We start from the raw sequence: 17,570 nt of genomic DNA on the forward strand, positions 1-17,570 counted from the left end.
AGGGGGCCATCAGGAATTCCCTGTCTGAATTCTTAAGGAACGGCATCGTGATGTAATCTAAATAATCATCTATCTCGGTGTCCACACCCCCCGCCCTGGAACGGTACAGATCCGAGTAATATCGGCGGAACGTCTCCAATATTTGGTCCTCCTCAACTGCTCGGACTCCCTCCGGAGTCTGCAGTTCATCTACCACCAACGGTTTACGGGACCCCTTGGCCATACGCGCCAGCAGGGCCCCCGGCCTCTCCCCCTCTCCATAAGCCCGAGCCGTGGCATACTTTCCCATATAGAGAACTTCCCTATCCGCAAGCGCGTGATATTCCGCTAACATGGGCACTAGGTCTCTTCCCGCCTCCCCCTCCGGGTCCGCCAGTCGTTCCTTCTCCAGGGCCGCGATCTTGGTCTCGAGTGTAGAGAGATCCCTTCTAATGGAGCGTAGGACACTCGAGTGTTTGGACATGGCCATCCCCCTAATATAGACCTTGAAGGCCTCCCACACGGTGAAAAAGCTATCTACGGAGTTAATATTGGTGGCGAAAAACCGTTCTATGTCTTCCGCTAGTTCCCCGCGGAAGGCGTCATCAAGGAGCGCATAGGGCGGGAAACGCCAAGTGTATGGCGGGATCCCCTTCCTAGCAGTGGAGAGACTGAGCAAGACCGGGGAGTGGTCCGATAACGTGCGTGGGAGAACTGTACACGAGCTGATGCCACCCAGCACCGAGGAGGAGGCGAGCCAGTAGTCTATCCTAGTATGTATGTTGTGGTATGCGGAGTAGTGCGTGTAACCGCCCTGTGTAGGGTGCTTCTCCCGCCAAACATCCACCAGGTCCAGCTTCGTCATTTCCGCTCTCATGTAGACAGCAGACGCAACTGGTCTCCTAACAGGGCCCGCCGAGCGGTCCCTGTCGGGGTCAAACACGAAGTTGAAGTCTCCCCCCCATAACATTTTGGTGTATGTGTGTGACCTACAGGTAGCTGACAGCGCTGAGTAGAACTCCGGGCTGTCATGGTTGGGGCCATAAACATTCACCAGGAACAGGTCCAACCCCCTCCCCGTGCACTTAGCCACTACATATCTACCCTCAGTGTCCACAGATAGAGGGGTAAGTTTCAGTCTCGAGGTAGGGTTGACCCAGGTGATTACACCACGGGCGTGTGAGGTGAAACCCGCTACCGCTATATTCCCTGCCAACCCTCTGACCTGTAACATCTTACTGTGGACAGGCAGGTGTGTCTCTTGCAGCAGAGCTACATCCACTTGGTGCCTATTTAGGTAGCTCATCACCTTTCGTAGCTTACAGTGGTCATTCAGCCCTCGCACGTTCCAGGTTATCAGGGACAGCGCGCGTATCGGCTGCGGGTGCTCAGTCACTACAGTAGCAGACATCCTGAATCATAGCACGCCATATTGACTCCGTCGGGAGGTATTGGACCCCCAAACAGCACAGCAACACTCAAGGCAGGCAGACAGTCACCCCGCTCCCTCGCGCACTCCATTCGCCAGACATTCATAGCAAACCACAGGCCCTTCAATCCCCGGACAGCAAACCCCTCAACTTTCTCCCAACCACCCTCCCCCCTGACCCCGCCCCACCCACAGCTGACCACCCCCAACCCGGCCAGACAGCACCCCCCACAATTCCCCATCAACTCAAATGCCCCAAAGTAGCGGGCGATACTAGTCCCAACTCCCTAGGGAGTGTCTCAGCCGAAAGCACAGGGGCAAAGCGTGCCGAAACTGCGTAATAACCACCAGAGGTGCAAAAGTTCTCTTCTCTCCCGTTCCGTCCCCCCGCTCAGCCCCCCCGTGTGGCAATGCCTCAAACTGAATCCACTCGGTTCCCCCCCCTGCCCCCCAACCCGTCCCTGAGCATAACATTGTGAACACCTCACCAGCAGTCGTGAATCGGTACAGTAACAACAAGGCGGTACGAGTCGACGTGACGAGCTTCCACCCGTCTCTCAGCCATTGTCTCTAGTCGAGTCCAGGCCACTGCCCACAACAGGGAGTCTCATAGTGCATCCACAGTATCTCATCCAACAAACACACTACTACTGAAAATAAAGCAGGTGCGATGCCTCAGTCTTGTTCCTCCATCGTTGACGACTCCTCCAAGTCCTCTCCATGCCGCTGTCGGTGTTCCTTGCGTTCTTTGGCCCAAGTTTTCAATGATTTCTGCAGTTCCTTCGGGTCCGTGAAGAAGTACGATTTCCCGCCGGTGTTAATCCTCAATTTGGCCGGGTACAGCATCGCATAGTCTAGGCCCAGCTCGCGCAGCTGCTTCTTGTGCGGTATGAACTGGCGGCGTTCCTCCTGTACTTTGGCCGTGAAGTCGGGGTACAATGATATCTTCATACCTTCCAACTGCAGTTGTCCTTTCTCCCGAGCTAGCCGCAGAGCCGTGTCTCTATCCCTGTAGTTTAGGAGCTTGGCAATGATGGGTCGAGGAGGCAGACCAGGTTGGGGTTGAGGGCCCAAAGTGCGATGCGCTCTCTCCACTATGAACATTGGGGAGAAGGCCTCCTCCCCAAGTAGCGTTTTCAGCAGGCGTTCCACGTAGAGCTCCATCTTGCCCGTTTGAGTTGATTCCGCCAGTCCCGTTATGCGAATGTTCGATCTGCGGGAGCGCGCTTCCAAGTCCTCGGCCTTATCACGGATCACTTGGAGCAGCCTGCCGAATTGTCGGCGGTCTTTGTCCCACTCTGTCTGTGCCTCCTCTGCTTCCGTGAGGCGTCTTTCCGCCATGTCGAGACGCTCAGCATGTTTGTCCACACGTTCCGCCATGCGGTCCATGCGGTACGATAAATCGTCGATCTTGGCGCCCACCGCTTCTATACTGTTCTGGATTCCTTTCTCCATCGCCGCCAGCAACTCTCTGAGGTCCGCAGGGGTCGAGGCCGCTGCGGCGCCTTTCGGGGAGGCCTCTGCTGCCTGTGACTCCGGCCCCCTCGTCTTCCGGCGGTCAAATGAGAGTTTCGCTTGCGTTGCATCGTTTTTCCCCATGGTGAGGGTCCGATACCAGTGCGGATCTCACCCAGCAATTGTCCAGACAGTGCCTCAAGTGTAGAGTACCGCACACTTCTCAGTCCCAGCCACGGCGGCACTGGCAAGCCTAAAATGGCGGCTGCGTCGCAGAAGTAACCTCCGGGGTGCCCCTCGTGTCGGTTTGCGCCAACCACCCAGCACAGCTTCTGGTCTCGACTGGCGTACGAATGAAAGTGTCTCTGCAGGCTTCTTGTCCCTGCGCCTGGTTTTCCGAGTGAGCCTTGACGGGCAGGCGAATCGTCCCGGTCTTTGCGTGCTGCGCTCTCCGGCTCCTCCGGGCGACAGGTCCGCACGTCAGGTGACGTCGTGCGGCTAGCTCCGTAGGGCAGGTCGCGGCTTCAGGCCTGGTCCGCGACTCTCTCCGTCGCCAATCTCGTGCAGGTCGTTACCCACAGCCACCGGTGTTCCGGGCCACTCAACCGGGTCAGGGGGTCCACCGGGGGTCACCAGGTACCGAACCCAGTCAATTCGGCATTAAGCAGGATAGTTTTGCAGGATTTTTAAGGGGCTTAAGCGGAGAGCCGAAAGCTCACACGTCCGCCATCGACGCCGGCTAGCTCCGCCCCTCCTTAAAAACTAGTTATCTCAAATTTTAAGCACACAAAAATCTCAGTTGATGTTTGCATAAATGCTAAATATGCCTTGTTTGCCCTTAATGATGCTAATTGTCGGTTGATAGTTTATAAAAGTGCATGTCCCCAAAGAGAATTAAAATAAAATTATAAAAATAAGGTGCATATTATACATAAAAGTGCTATGTGCATGATATTGCTGTTGAGATTGGTTAAGATACCAATTTTACTCATCATTAACTGGCAAAAAAGTGCAATAGTGAAATGTGCAAATAGAGATAATTCATAAGAATAATCTCAGGCATATTCAGTCACCAAATCAATTGGACTGTACATAATTCATGCAGAGTATGCATTATATATGAAGCTTCATTAATATACAATTTAGGCACTGCACACCAAGGAAGCAGAGCAAGCTTCCCTAGCACAAACAGGTACCCAACAGGTGTCAGCAGCAAGAAGACGAGCAAAAGGTTCCCTCAGACACAAAGTACAGGAAGAACATAGCAGCAAATTCCGACTCACAAAGCAGGTACCCACAAACTTCCTAGATGCAAGTTTGACACCCTCACAAAACAGGTGCACATTCAGCCGCAACGCATGTTTTTCTTCACTGCACAACAGTAAAACAGAGCAGCAACAGTGTAAGATTCCCTTTCTCTTTGAAAAAAAGAAGCCTAGGTTTCCCGTTTTATAAAACAAATGTGCGTATATGTTTTCGATTTTGCGTGCTGATGTTTGCTTGAAACTTGATTAAACTGTAGATTTACACGGATTGCAGTGCTGCCTCTCCTTTTGCAGCTCTTCTGAATATGGTGACTGAATTTTACTTCCTTATTTGAGTAAGTTCCATTAGTTGATATTTAATATGAATGAGAGGATAAGAGATAGTCATAGTTAGGACCTACATTCAATAGGAAATCCACAACGTTCTATTTGGAATAACTTTAGCGCCGGTGGACGAATCTTCGCAAATGTCTCCAAGAAAATGGCCTGCTCGGTTCCGCTCCTTCCCTGAAAGTTTGGGGGGGGGGGGGGGGGGGGGGAGGGGATTCGTCAAGTGGGGGCCGAGAAAAAAAGGGGGTCCCAAAACGTGTTTTCCCCATGTAATATTCCATAGGGACCTTTAGCCAGGGCTACAGCCGGAACGGCTGAACGGAATTACACCAAATTTGGCAGAGAGGTAGAGTTCGGTTCGCAGATTGTGCTTTTTGTTAAATGGTGTATATCCGTTCAGTAGTTTCTGAGAAAATTACACGGATTGCAGTGCTGCCTCTCCTTTTGCAGCTCTTCTGAATATGGTGACTGAATTTTACTTCCTTATTTGAGTAAGTTCCATTAGTTGATATTTAATATGAATGAGAGGATAAGAGATAGTCATAGTTAGGACCTACATTCAATAGGAAATCCACAACGTTCTATTTGGAATAACTTTAGCGCCGGTGGACGAATCTTCGCAAATGTCTCCAAGAAAATGGCCTGCTCGGTTCCGCTCCTTCCCTGAAAGTTTGGGGGGGGGGGGGGGGATTCGTCAAGTGGGGGCCGAGAAAAAAAGGGGGTCCCAAAACGTGTTTTCCCCATGTAATATTCCATAGGGACCTTTAGCCAGGGCTACAGCCGGAACGGCTGAACGGAATTACACCAAATTTGGCAGAGAGGTAGAGTTCGGTTCGCAGATTGTGCTTTTTGTTAAATGGTGTATATCCGTTCAGTAGTTTCTGAGAAAATTACAAGTAAAATCATAGCGATATCTAGAGACAGAGTTCTACACGCAGACGGAGATCCGTTCAATTACGAGCGCGAGCTGCATGCTGATTGGCTGTCAACTGTCTGTCAACACTCGAAACCAGGAAGTGTTGGCGGCCATCTTGTGCCTCGGTAGAACCGAGTCACAAGAAAACAGTAAAACAAAGTTGAGAAATAAGGAAAGGGGGCAGGGTAGAAACATTCTGACCCTGTAGGCTTGCTCAGGGGGTCGTACATGGAATTTTAGGGTCATTTTAAAAAAATGTATAAATAAAAAAAAAAAATTGCGTATGGTACACGTACGCAGTGGAAAAGGGAAAAAAAAAACTAGAAGTCAGTTTTATTCATTAGGCCTCGGGGGGCAAATTCCGGGGGCAATTTTTAGAGCTATATTTCTATGACAGTATGTAAAACTTTCCGTTTTTTTTCCTGCATCAGTTGTACTCTCTACGCATGCGCAGCCTTGTTTGCGAGTGCACTTTTTTTTCTTTTTCTTCAAGTTCGCCAAGAAAACCTCTCCTGATTTTAGGTATTAAATTTGTCGCTTTGTTTTCCCGGGTCGTGTGTGTCATCCTGTGCTATACTTTTGTAATATGCTAATAAACATATTGTATGTATATTTATTTGAAATGTAGTGACGAGGCGCCAAACGTTGATTACATACTCTGTTCAACTGCCATTTTAGTAGTTTTCCACCATTATTTTTATTATACCCGTTACTTTCATTTTACCCTGCGCATATTTTCTCTGATCGATGAGATTTCCTGACACAGACACCACGGTGTTTGTCCTTGGCCTCCGATCTTATCAGACTTGGTCACACGTATACCTAGAAACTAATTTGAAGGACGTAAGCCACAGCCATTAGAACGCGTGTTCGTCAAGAAAAAAATATTATTAAGATTATGCGTTTATGCGTGGTAAATGCATACTAGTTGTAAAAGCATGTGTGGTAAAGCGATATGCGTGCTAATGGTTTTGTGGTGACGATCACACGTGCTTATGAACCGGGTCTGGGCGTGGTGGAGTCTAGGGCAGCTGGCGGAGCGCCACGCTGCTCCACTCATACAATATAGAATTAATATAGGATTTTTAAAAGTTTTTAAAAAATGATTTCATAATTATCCTAGATTAAGTCTTTTGTTAGTATGTTCATTAAATACATGAATATATGTTTTTAAACAATTAAAAACATTTGCGTGTTTCGCGTACGGAGCGCCGTACATGACGTCACACGGAAGGTTTGATGCGACGCGTAACGTCAAAGCGTATTCGTAGCGTATGCTGAAAATGATTAGCAGTATAAACTATGGTGCGATTACTCTCTCACTGTCAAGTCAGAGGACAGGCACGCTATGAGAATAGTTAGAAGTGGTCACTCATTGGAGATCCAATTCAGGTGTGTGGCTTATCCACAGTATCCTAACGTTATTTTTTAACCTGTTTAAGTTTGAGGTTTGCATGATATGGATGTTTAGGCAGCGCTTATGTCCATGAAGCTTGGTTATTACCATTTACATATAGGTGCCTGAGGGAGGGAAAAGAAGTCTATCTGAATGGCGAGGATTGCACAATAGCAGCAGATCACTCCTTAATTTGTAGACACATACAATTGCATGGCTCTTGTAAACAAAATGCGCCTAATTTGGACTGAGTTTGGAAAGGTAGTCCGACACCTGCTATCATAACAACGTTCAGTTTACTGCAAACAGGACTTATTTACTTTGAAATAATGGAGATTGTTGTGCAATGTTAGCAGGCATCGCTTCCATGATTACGGTAACTGAGAGTGTGGTTTGATTAAAAAAAAGTTGTGTTAACTCCTCTGCATGGGAAGCTGGATGTTTCCATCTGGCTGTCGATTTCGACCTTGAAAGCAGAATCAACCAAATGAGTCGTATAAGAGCGCTATTGTGTCAAAAAGAGGTCGCGGTTATATATGCTACAAAAACATTTGTCCTTCATGTAGCAAACACCCGCACAGAAGTGCATGATTTATTAAATACAGACGTGTTCTTGAATTTTGGGGAGTTAATTTAGAGTATCTTTAATGTGTCCTTGACTACGGGGTTACCTTACTTTTTTAAAGTTAGAAGCAGTGGCCTTGTGACTTCTGTAGAAAGTATATTTGGTGTCTTGTCGGTGTTTATTCATTCGATTTTTTCCAGTATCTTTGGTGGATTCTCCTTAATGCTCACATTAGTTACCGGTGTGCTTGTATTAATTTGATTACTTACATATGGATGCACATCTTGCAGCAGACAAGAATATGTCCCTGTTGTTACTCCACAACCGAATGCTTAATTATTACGGAGCGCTACCTCTGGCTACATTGAGTGCAGCTTATGGATTATCGTTTCGATTTTCCTTTTTCACATGCGTTCAACCTGTCTTCTATTGCCTGAGCTGCAATTTCGACTGGGCTCTGGATTTATGTCTCTGCAGTACGGTGTCTCCCAACGCGGATTATGATCAGCTGATGAGCCCCTTAGTTGCTCATGAATTGCTCTGTTCTCGCGGCGGGATTATGGCCTGAGCAGGGATACATGGAATAATGGATGTTGGAATGTTTTTGCAGCGGCGCATGACTTCTTGGCACGCAGTTACATTGAAGATGACCCGAGTTTTCCCCTGATGGTGATAGACGCTCCGGTTGTTGAGGAACATGTATGTTCATTCGCACTATTGAATTGGATGGCTGAAATGTTTTCAGATGAGAACAATGACTTCCTCTTGGAGGCTGTTGCTTCATACTGTGCTTATACGCTGTTGGATTAAGACTCTTTGATTTTTCTACGTATTCTTTATTATTTAGCTACTTCTTTCTTTCAAAGAGCGAATAACTTTTTTTGGAAATGTGAACTTGACTCTGCTTTTTAGGCTTGGACTCTGCGTTTCTAATTCGCCCACGTTTATATCATGTGCTTCGATCAAGGAAGGGTGCTGTGGGGCTGAGCCTTGCCCTCACACCCTGCTAAGTTAGCATGGGTTTATTAGAAGCTTACACGCTATTTTTGCTTTCCTGCTCTTCTTTGCACACGACACGTACTTGTGATATTGTTTAGAGAACGCTGAGTATTTTGGTTTATATGAGAATAATTTGGTATGCTGGATTTGTAAACTGCCTCGCTAGTTTTGTGTGTATAGTGAGAGCATGGAACATCAAGGTTATCTTGAATACTGTGTCTTTTATTCAGAATGATCCTCGCACGTTCGAGCCATAACACATATGCAGCTGTGGCCTTCTCTGATACTTGCACATGTCATAATGCATTGTGGAGGCAAAGTTACACACAGTTGGAGAACATTCGTATCGTGACAGTTTGTGGAGCACTGAATGTGATGCACTACTGCTGACTACCAGAGGTATGAGTCTGCCCATGTAATCCTATGAGACTTTCTGTAGTTATAAACTAATCTATTAGGTAGGGAGGGTGAAATGTAGGTATATTTTAAATGTGTTTACCTTTAACATTATAGGATGCTTTTTCCGTTTGTATTTGATAGAATAGTAACAATGCTGACAACCTTGTTTCTGATAATATGTTTAGTTGTATTATCTAAGGTACTGTGCATGAGATTATGGCGTTAGAAATAAACATTTCAAAGTTGCACATGTCTTTATTTACATCTTGTTTTTGACTGGTGTAAGACTATAATGAAAGAGTGCTCTTGTTATCCAGTTTACTTCATGTAATTTAAGTCGCATGTTCTGGGTTGACTAGTTATTGGTGTTTTTGCTCTAGGGCGAAGAACCAATGAGTGACTGATTGCTAGTCTGGTAGGGGGTTTGTGTAGTAAGGTGGGTTTTGGTACACCATAATTCACTGAGGTCCTAAGACTTTATGCATAGTTCTGTGTATGAGCAGAATTCCTGGAACAGTAGTTACAACAAAAAGGCTCGATAAAGCGCTTGCACTTTGAATATGAATATAAAATAGAAGAATAGTGAAAAATAAGAAAGGCTGGAGAGACGCAAACTACCTACTGCATTATCAGTGAAGTGGATCTTTGAATTTCCAGGTCATTACATAGATAGGGTGTTGGATTCTGCAGTGGGAGCAAGAGAAACTAGTACTACATCTAAGGAAGAAAGCTAGTGCACAGTTCGGCAGATTTACAAGCTCGTGGGAAAAATGATGCAAAAGTGGCGCAATGGGCTTGTAAACTTGCCCCAGTGTGTGGTAGAAAAGACGCAAGAAAGGACGGAAGTGTGCAAATTAACCACTGCTATTCACGGAGGCTGAATAAATGGCCTGCACTTTGAATTTGAATTAAAGAAGAATGGTAGCAAGTAGGTGTGTGTATTTGTGGTTGTTGTGTTGATTGAGTGGAAGATGACTAAGGTGAAAAATTAGAGAGGTTGCAGAGATGCAAACTTTCCATTTCTTTGTAAAGGAAGTGGGTGTTTAGTTTTCCAGTGCGTATATGCGTGTGTATATATATATATATATATATATATATATATATATATATATATATATATACCATAGGTTTGACACAGGTTATAGTTAGGAATTAGCATTTAAAAAACCTTGGAAATTCACTGAAAAAACCATAGGTTTCATACATGTTATAGTTAGCTGGACATTTCACTTATACAAAACCTTTGAAATTCTCCTGTTATAGTTAGTTCAGCTAACTATAACTCACGTGCCCACAATGCACTGCTGATGACATCACATATAACATCACTCATGACATCACTGATGACATCATCCAGTGAATGTTTTTTTTTAATTTAAATATGTTTTCTATATGTGTATCACAAGGTCGATGGAAGAAGAAATAGATAAATAAATGTCTCAATGGATGTTTTTTTTGTAAAAATGTTTGCATAACTGACTTATTAAGTGTATCTTAGTGAATACATGTATTAGCGAGTAATGTTTACATATGTAAATATCTGGATCAGTGTCTCACTTGGTCTATAATTGGCTGCATGGGTTGGTGAGTAGCTACATGAGTGTCTATATGAGTTATTAGTTGGCTTTTTGAGTATCAGTATGAGTGTCTGTATGGTTTAGTGGGGAGTATTACTTAGCGCATAAATGCATGAACGAGTGTCTCACTGTTTGTATGTGTTTTGAAGACTGCATATATTTAGGCCTGTATGGGTGGATGAGTGTGTGTATGGGTGTGTTAGTGAGAGATTGACTGTCTCAATAGTATCTTTATGAGTAGCTACATATTTTTTAATCTACTATATATGAGTATTGATGTATATAAGTGATTATATGTGAGAGTGAGAGATTGAAAGAGTTCCTGTATAAATAAGTATGTGTTTCTGTAACTGATTGTTTAAGAGAGTAAGTATATGTACGTTTCTGTAAAAGTAAGTGTAGTGCTGTGTGTATATGCTGTATATGCAAATAAATGTATGTTTGATAGTTTATTTCCACGTGTGAGTATATGTGCGAGTAAGTGTATGGATGAGTGTCGGTGTGTAACAATATGTATAAGTATGAGTACGTATGATGAGTGAGTACATGTATAAGTGACTATAAAGAACTATTGGTGAATGAGTGGATGTGTATGTAGACGGTGGAATTACTGAATAGCTTGTTGGTAAGTGGTATCAGTATTTCCATTTTTTTGAAAATTTTAGTTTCTATTTTTGAATGGGTGTATAAAAGGTTATATTACGCTGAGAGGAGGTCTGCCACTCTTTCACAAGGATGATGTCATCAGTGATGTCATGAGTTATGTCATGAGTGATGTCACAGACATGTCATGAGTGATGTAATATGTGACGTCATCAGCAGTGCATTGCGGGTACGCGAGTTATAGTTAGCTGAACTAACTATAACGGGAGAATTTCAAAGGTTTTTGTATAAGTGAAATGTCCAGCTAACTATAACATGTATGATGAAACCTATGGTTTTTTCAGTGAAAAAAAAAAAATATATATATATATAGACACCAACGTGCGCTTGGGCGTGCTTTAAAACAGATTTTATTCACGTGACTTCACTTTCAAGAACATCAACTCCCATAGTGCAGTATTGTTCATATAGCTGTTACTGTTGGAAGTCCTTATTTCAAGCCTAGTTGTGCCTTATTACTTGAAAACTGCACTGAAGTTAAAATAGTTCAATTTCAAACAAAGTTAGTCAGGTGTTATGCCGCAGTGTTTCCATCTGCGTGCGACCGGCAGACACCATTACCTGCAGCATGATCTTTTGCAGGAATCATCCTGCTAGAATCCCTTCCACATGCAATCCGGTTTCGCTGATTAGCGTATCCTCTGTTGGTCGGGTGCATGAGTGAGTGAGGCTCCTCAATTTGAGCAAAGATCATGCTGCAGGTAATGGTGTCTGCCGGTCGCACGCAGATGGAAACACTGCGGCATAACACCTGACTAACTTTGTTTGAAATTGAACTATTTTAACTTCAGTGCAGTTTTCAAGTAATAAGGCACAACTAGGCTCGAAATAAGGACTTCCAACAGTAACCGCTATATGAACAATACTGCACTATGGGAGTTGATGTTTTTGAAAGTGAAGTCACATGAATAAAATCTGTTTTAAAGCACGCCCAAGCGCACGTTGGTGTCTTCTTCCTCCTGTGAGCAAGGCATTCAGCCGAAACATTAGGGGAAAAGGGAATCAGGCGCTGCTGGACCGCGTAGCATCCTGAAACTGCGGTATTGGGCCTCAATACGCTTGTTTTGCATGGCAAGTGCTTTGTGGGCTTCTCGTGCCCATTTCATTGAGGCCGCCCTGAAGGGTTCTGGGCTCCGGAAACGAGAGACTTTTTGTTTGAAATTGAGGAGCCTCACTCACTCATGCACCCGACCTACAGAGGATATGCTAATCAGCGAAAACGGATTGCATGAAGAAGGGATTCTAGCAGGATGATTTCTGCAAAGATCATGCTGCAGGTATTGGTGTCTGCCGGTCGCACGCAGAATGGAAACACTGCGGCATAACACCTGACTAACTTTGTTTGAAATTGAACTATTTTAACATCAGTGCAGTTTTCAAGTAATAAGGCACAATTAGGCTTGAAATAAGGACTTCCAACAGTAACAGCTATATGAACAATACTGCACTATGGGAGTTGATGTTTTTGAAAGTGAAGTCACGTGAATAAAATCTGTTTTAAAGCACGCCCAAGCGCCCGTTGGTGTCTTCTTCCTCCTGTGAGCAAGGCATTCAGCCGAAACATTAGGGGAAAAGGGAAGCAGGCGCTGCTGGACCGCGTAGCATCCGGAAACTGCGGTATTGGGCCTCAATACGTTTGTTTTGCATGGCAAGTGCTTTGTGGGCTTCTCGTGCCCATTTCATTGAGGCCGCCCTGAAGGGTTCTGAGCTCCGGAAACGAGAGACTTTTTGTTTGATATATATAAGATTGTGGAGGTTATAGTTAGGTAAGACTTTTTATAGGGAGAGCGTTTTATGATTTTGTTAAATTTGGTTTCATGAATCTTCAGAAAACTTTTTTCTTTTTTTTAAACGGTCATCCACCTTGGTACCTTCTTGAAAAGTTTTGGGGTGATCTGTCAAGAAGGGTCGAGAAGAAGGGGCAGGAGTCCCAAAACCCTTTTTCCTGATGTATTTTCCATAGGGAATTTAAGACCAGTCAAAACAGCTGAATGGAATTGCACCAAATTTGGCAGAAAGTTAGATTATTACTCAGAAAAAGCATTCAGACTGGCCAAGAGGGCTTTTTTCCTCGTAGTGGCTTTTTGCTCTGGTGGGAGAGAAATGGTCCCGCTGGAGCTCCCACTCTGACTAGTTGGTCACAACAGCTTTAAAACTATTGCACCCACCATACAGGACATGTGGCACTCTGTCCTGAAAATCAAAACAAAGACTTATAGAAGGGGGCATGGTAGGGGTACCCTGATCCAGAGGCATGTGGAGAAATCTGAGAGACCCCCTCAAGTCAAATAAAGTAAAATTGGGTTACCCCGGTCCTGAAAGACCAGGAGAGACACCCCCCCCCCCCCCCCCCCACACACACAGCTCTTTATGGGGAGTAAAGACAAAGATGATGGGACGGAGAGCTGAAACTTTTTAGACACTCTCCCCAAGTCACAGATCTGGGTTGAATCCATCATCGTTTTTTAGCTCACTTCGCCCTCCCAGTTCAGTCCTAGCCATATGCAAATCAGTCTTGACCCTGCGCCTCATGGGAACAGCCCATCCTGAACTGCCAGGTCTTGCCTGGAGTGGAAACAAGCATCCTAGGACCGTTTTCGGGGTATCACCCCTCATCAGCCAGGCTAGTTTGAATCCAATGGCAAAAAAAACTAGCCAGCATTTAGGCGCGACCTGGCTTAGCAGATCATGGGGTCCAGAGGCAATCCCCACTTTAGCAACTAAATTGGGGGTGCAACACCACTACAGGGTTACAGGGCAATAAAGTCAAAAAGACTGGAGTAGCAGTTCATGCTGCAGGCCAGACTAGTGTTATATTCACCAAATCATTGCCCTTCTTTGGTACATCAGTACATCTGCAGGCCAGACTAGTGTTATATTCACCAAGTCATTGCCCTTCTTTGGTACATCAGTACCATATTATCCACAACGTTTCGACCTATGACAACATTACTTAACAGGACTGTGACCCATGTAGAGATATGCTGATTCAAGGTACCACACAAAGTAAAATGCTAGAGCCCCAACTATTGTACCTATATGCACACAAATACTAATTTTGTCAATGCACCTTAGACCTGAAATCCTGGAGCTCTGGATATTCCCTATATAAAACTCAAACAAATAAAAATAAATAATTTAACACAGACCTTCCCTATTCAGTGTGTGAAAAGGACTACCGATAGAGACAGATCAGCTCCTAACAAGACCATTTCAGATCAAAATCTCTCTCTAGCTCTGGTTCTACCTATGACTCTGTGTCTCATCGCCCCCGTCTCGCTTCTAGTCCTATATGCACCTCTTTAACTATCATTTTAGGTAATCTCAATCATTCCCACCTTCCTCTCATTTCACCTTTATCTTCCTGTTCACATACTCCTTTTATCCTCCTCTCCACAGGTTCCTTTCTTGCATCTTCCACTCTCACCTACCTCTCACAGCCCTTCTTTTATTTCCCTCCTCCTTTCCCACCCTCTTGATTCAAACACCTTTTCTCTATTATGCACTCCTATCTCTTCTATCTTCTCCTTCACTTCCTAGGGGAGTGAAAGGATCTACCCACCCTCCGTGAATGTACATTTTTCTGTACGACTCACTCTAGTAATGTAAAATTGTAGATGTAAATTGACACTTGTATAGCGTACTACTCACCCGTAAGGGTCTCAAGGCGCTTGTACGAATACTGCTGTGGAACCCATCCTGGCTTTCCCTGTGAGGCGTCCACTCCTGGGCACCCCCAAAGTGGAGGCCAGGCATCCTTAGCGTTGTGGGGGCCGTTGTGGAGATTAAGCAAGCTATTGCCCAGTTGCAGAGTGGGACTCCATGATTGGAATAGGCACCGAGGCGAGAATTATCAGGTCCGTGGAATTTTGAGCCCAAGAACCGCCGAGGCGGGGAATTGAACCCTGGTACCGGGCTAGACCTCTGCATCAGGGTCTGCCGCTCTAATCATTGAGCCACACTTCTCCACCCAACACTCTGGTGGTGTTGTCACCTGTCTTGCTTGTATTGTGGATAAGATATCCCTACTGTAAGAATCTCAAAATTAAACATGGTATTTAATTAGAAAAAAAGCAAAGTAAAAGGTTTGAAGACATTTTTAAACTTCTGTACTTGCGTGGAATATTTAGTTTTTTCAGTCGTATATTAAATAGTTTTGTGTATATAGCTGTAACAATGTGGGATTGTTTTGTATGCAGCAGCCCAATCACCTACTAAGTAACAACCCTTAAATCAAGCACGTATTTATCAACCTCTCCAACAAGGTTTCCAATGCAAGTGCACTGCACAACCCCAAGCTTGGTGTTGCACTTTTTAAAATCACGGAGACTCACCAACGAGGTTGCAGTTTTTGTCCTGATGGACCTTGGGCAGCTTCCAAGGAAGTGGCCATGGTGAGTAATGTAGAAGAAAATGGTACATGATCTCAAGAGAGAAGGATGTCATAGGAAGGTGACATCACTTAATGACGTGACTCCCTGTTAAGTCATGTCTCGTCGTTGTGAAATGCTTATGCTAATTTGTCCCCCACTATTTTTGGGATTTGTGGCTTGCACAGATCATTAACAAACACAACTGCATTTACATTAAACCTTCACATAATGGAGGTAGGACAGTAAGACGGCAGCTTAATGAGTGTCTAACAGGCTAAGCCAACCATGCCGCTGCGCACACAGTCCTGAATTCAGGAGATTCCGTCACAATTTGCCCCAAAGCGGCAGTGGTCGAGGGAAAGTTGCGGCAAGCTTTAATTAATGTGCTCAAAACAGTTCCCATACTTATTTATTATCCTAAATGGGTCAGTTATGCCAGTAAAAAACGGAGAGGAAAGGGCGAATTTACTATGAGGTGAGAGAAGAGAGAGGCAGCTCAAGAACAAGTATTTTTTGTAGGGTGTATACTACCAGAAAGAAATGTAAATGTATGTAATTGGTAATCAGCAAATATAAAGGCTGCTTGGACCCAGTATAGGTTTTAATTGATATAATTTTGAATTTGTCCTTGAAAGAAAACCTAAAGGATTGCACTAGGTACAAGCTGTGCATTACTAAAAACATAACGTTTGAAAAAACTGTAAATATTTAAAGAAAATCTTTTTGCATGATTTGAGATTTCATGTGCGTTGCCTAGCTTATACCGTCTGATTTATGTTATTAACCAATTTCTATCTTGCTCACTGCGCTGTCACAGGCTTGAACCTCTTAGTACTATAAATACACATCACTATTTCCACAAGGTACCAACCAAGATTCAACCACAGATCACATTAACCAGCAAAACTGTCCTACCGGAAAAACGAACTCCCCAAAGATGAATTTGGATTGAATGTATTTTTAATTTGAAGTGTTTGCATTATATGCAGTTATCTGTAGATCAAACTAACGAAATAGGCACAGAATATTTTGTTGTTTTTAGCCACGTCTCTACCTCCAACCCCCACAATCGCCGACCACGCCCCCCGTTGTACTCCGGATCACTGTTCCTTACTTTTAATTATGCACTTCGACCGCTACGCTGCAGCCACCTACTAGTACACATTATAGGATAAAGCAGTGAGTCCCCTTTGGCACCTTGCACAGCCCACCGACAAACATAGCTATTGCGGCCACGACGCGTCAGCAAGCTTTACGTGTAATCGTGCACAGTAGCCTTCGCCTGCCAATAATTCCAACGCAACTAGCAGGAGGTCAGACTAAGTCACAATGCAACTTGCAACAGGTAAGAATCGGTGGATGGTTTGACAGCTGATCCTCAAAGGAATAAGCGTTAATCAGGATGCGGTCTTTGCAGTCCCTACCCACACAGTGCCTTTCTTCCTTCACTGTTCTGTGCCATTAACTAAGGTTTCCCTGGCAGGAAAATAAAGATAAGAGAGAACTTACTGTACCTCGGGTGCGCGTAGGGGGCCGCGGCCCTGCTGCTGCACGCCACGTAGACCAGTGCAGTATCGCTGCATGTCCTGCACGGAGCCCACCACCTGCTGCGCGCAAAGCTTCATCTCTCCGATCGTGTCCGCCGCCTCGATCAGGTCGCGGTAGCGCTCCCCAACCATCTGCCTCAACTCCTCCTTTTTCTGTTCCATCTCGGCACGCACACGTCGTTCTAACCCGCGGATTTCCTCGGCGCTGTAAGCCTCGAAGAGTGCCACAGGGTCCTTTATGTCGCCCACCCTCAGACTACGCGCCGGTACCGCCGCCATGGTGCTCACTGACAGCGGCAACTGCGGTACCCGGAAGTATTGGCCGAGGCCAGGCTCTTCCCTCGTCACGTGATAGGGCAGTGGGTCACATGTCTTCAATAGCGAGTAAAAACTGGAGCAGCAGGCGGGGGAAGTCATTACAACTCTTACTGGTGACGTGGAACTGTCAACTATACAGTCACGTGATGGCTGTCTCCCATCCATGTAACCGAGACGTCGTCTCGTCGCACGTTGGTCACGTGAGATAATACTATGCTACGGAAAGGAATACGGATTTTTGGCATTCTGGTTTTCGAGGGGAATGTAGTGGAATGTATGGGGAAGAGTGCTCTTGGTTTGTTTATGCATGGTTTGTGGAATGTTGCGGGGTCAGTTGGTGCTGGAGGCTTAGAGGAGCC

The 17,570-nt window shown here is 45.0% G+C and overlaps 1 protein-coding gene across 1 annotated transcript in view; it reads right to left on the reverse strand.

The window, feature by feature from the left end:
- Window positions 1-17,219, reverse strand: part of LOC147663136 (conserved oligomeric Golgi complex subunit 1-like) — a gene marked incomplete at its 3' end in the record, with an annotated part of 59,231 nt that extends 42,012 nt beyond the window's left edge. The window contains exon 1 of the mRNA XM_086950646.1: window positions 16,861-17,219. Within this exon, the coding sequence (XP_086806772.1) occupies window positions 16,861-17,172 (312 nt within the window). The remainder of the gene's footprint in view (window positions 1-16,860) is intronic.
- Window positions 17,220-17,570: the final 351 nt, after the last annotated feature.

Source organism: Lissotriton vulgaris, unplaced genomic scaffold, assembly GCF_964263255.1.
Source record: "Lissotriton vulgaris unplaced genomic scaffold, aLisVul1.2 SCAFFOLD_4370, whole genome shotgun sequence".
Taxonomy (NCBI): Eukaryota; Metazoa; Chordata; class Amphibia; order Caudata; family Salamandridae; genus Lissotriton; species Lissotriton vulgaris.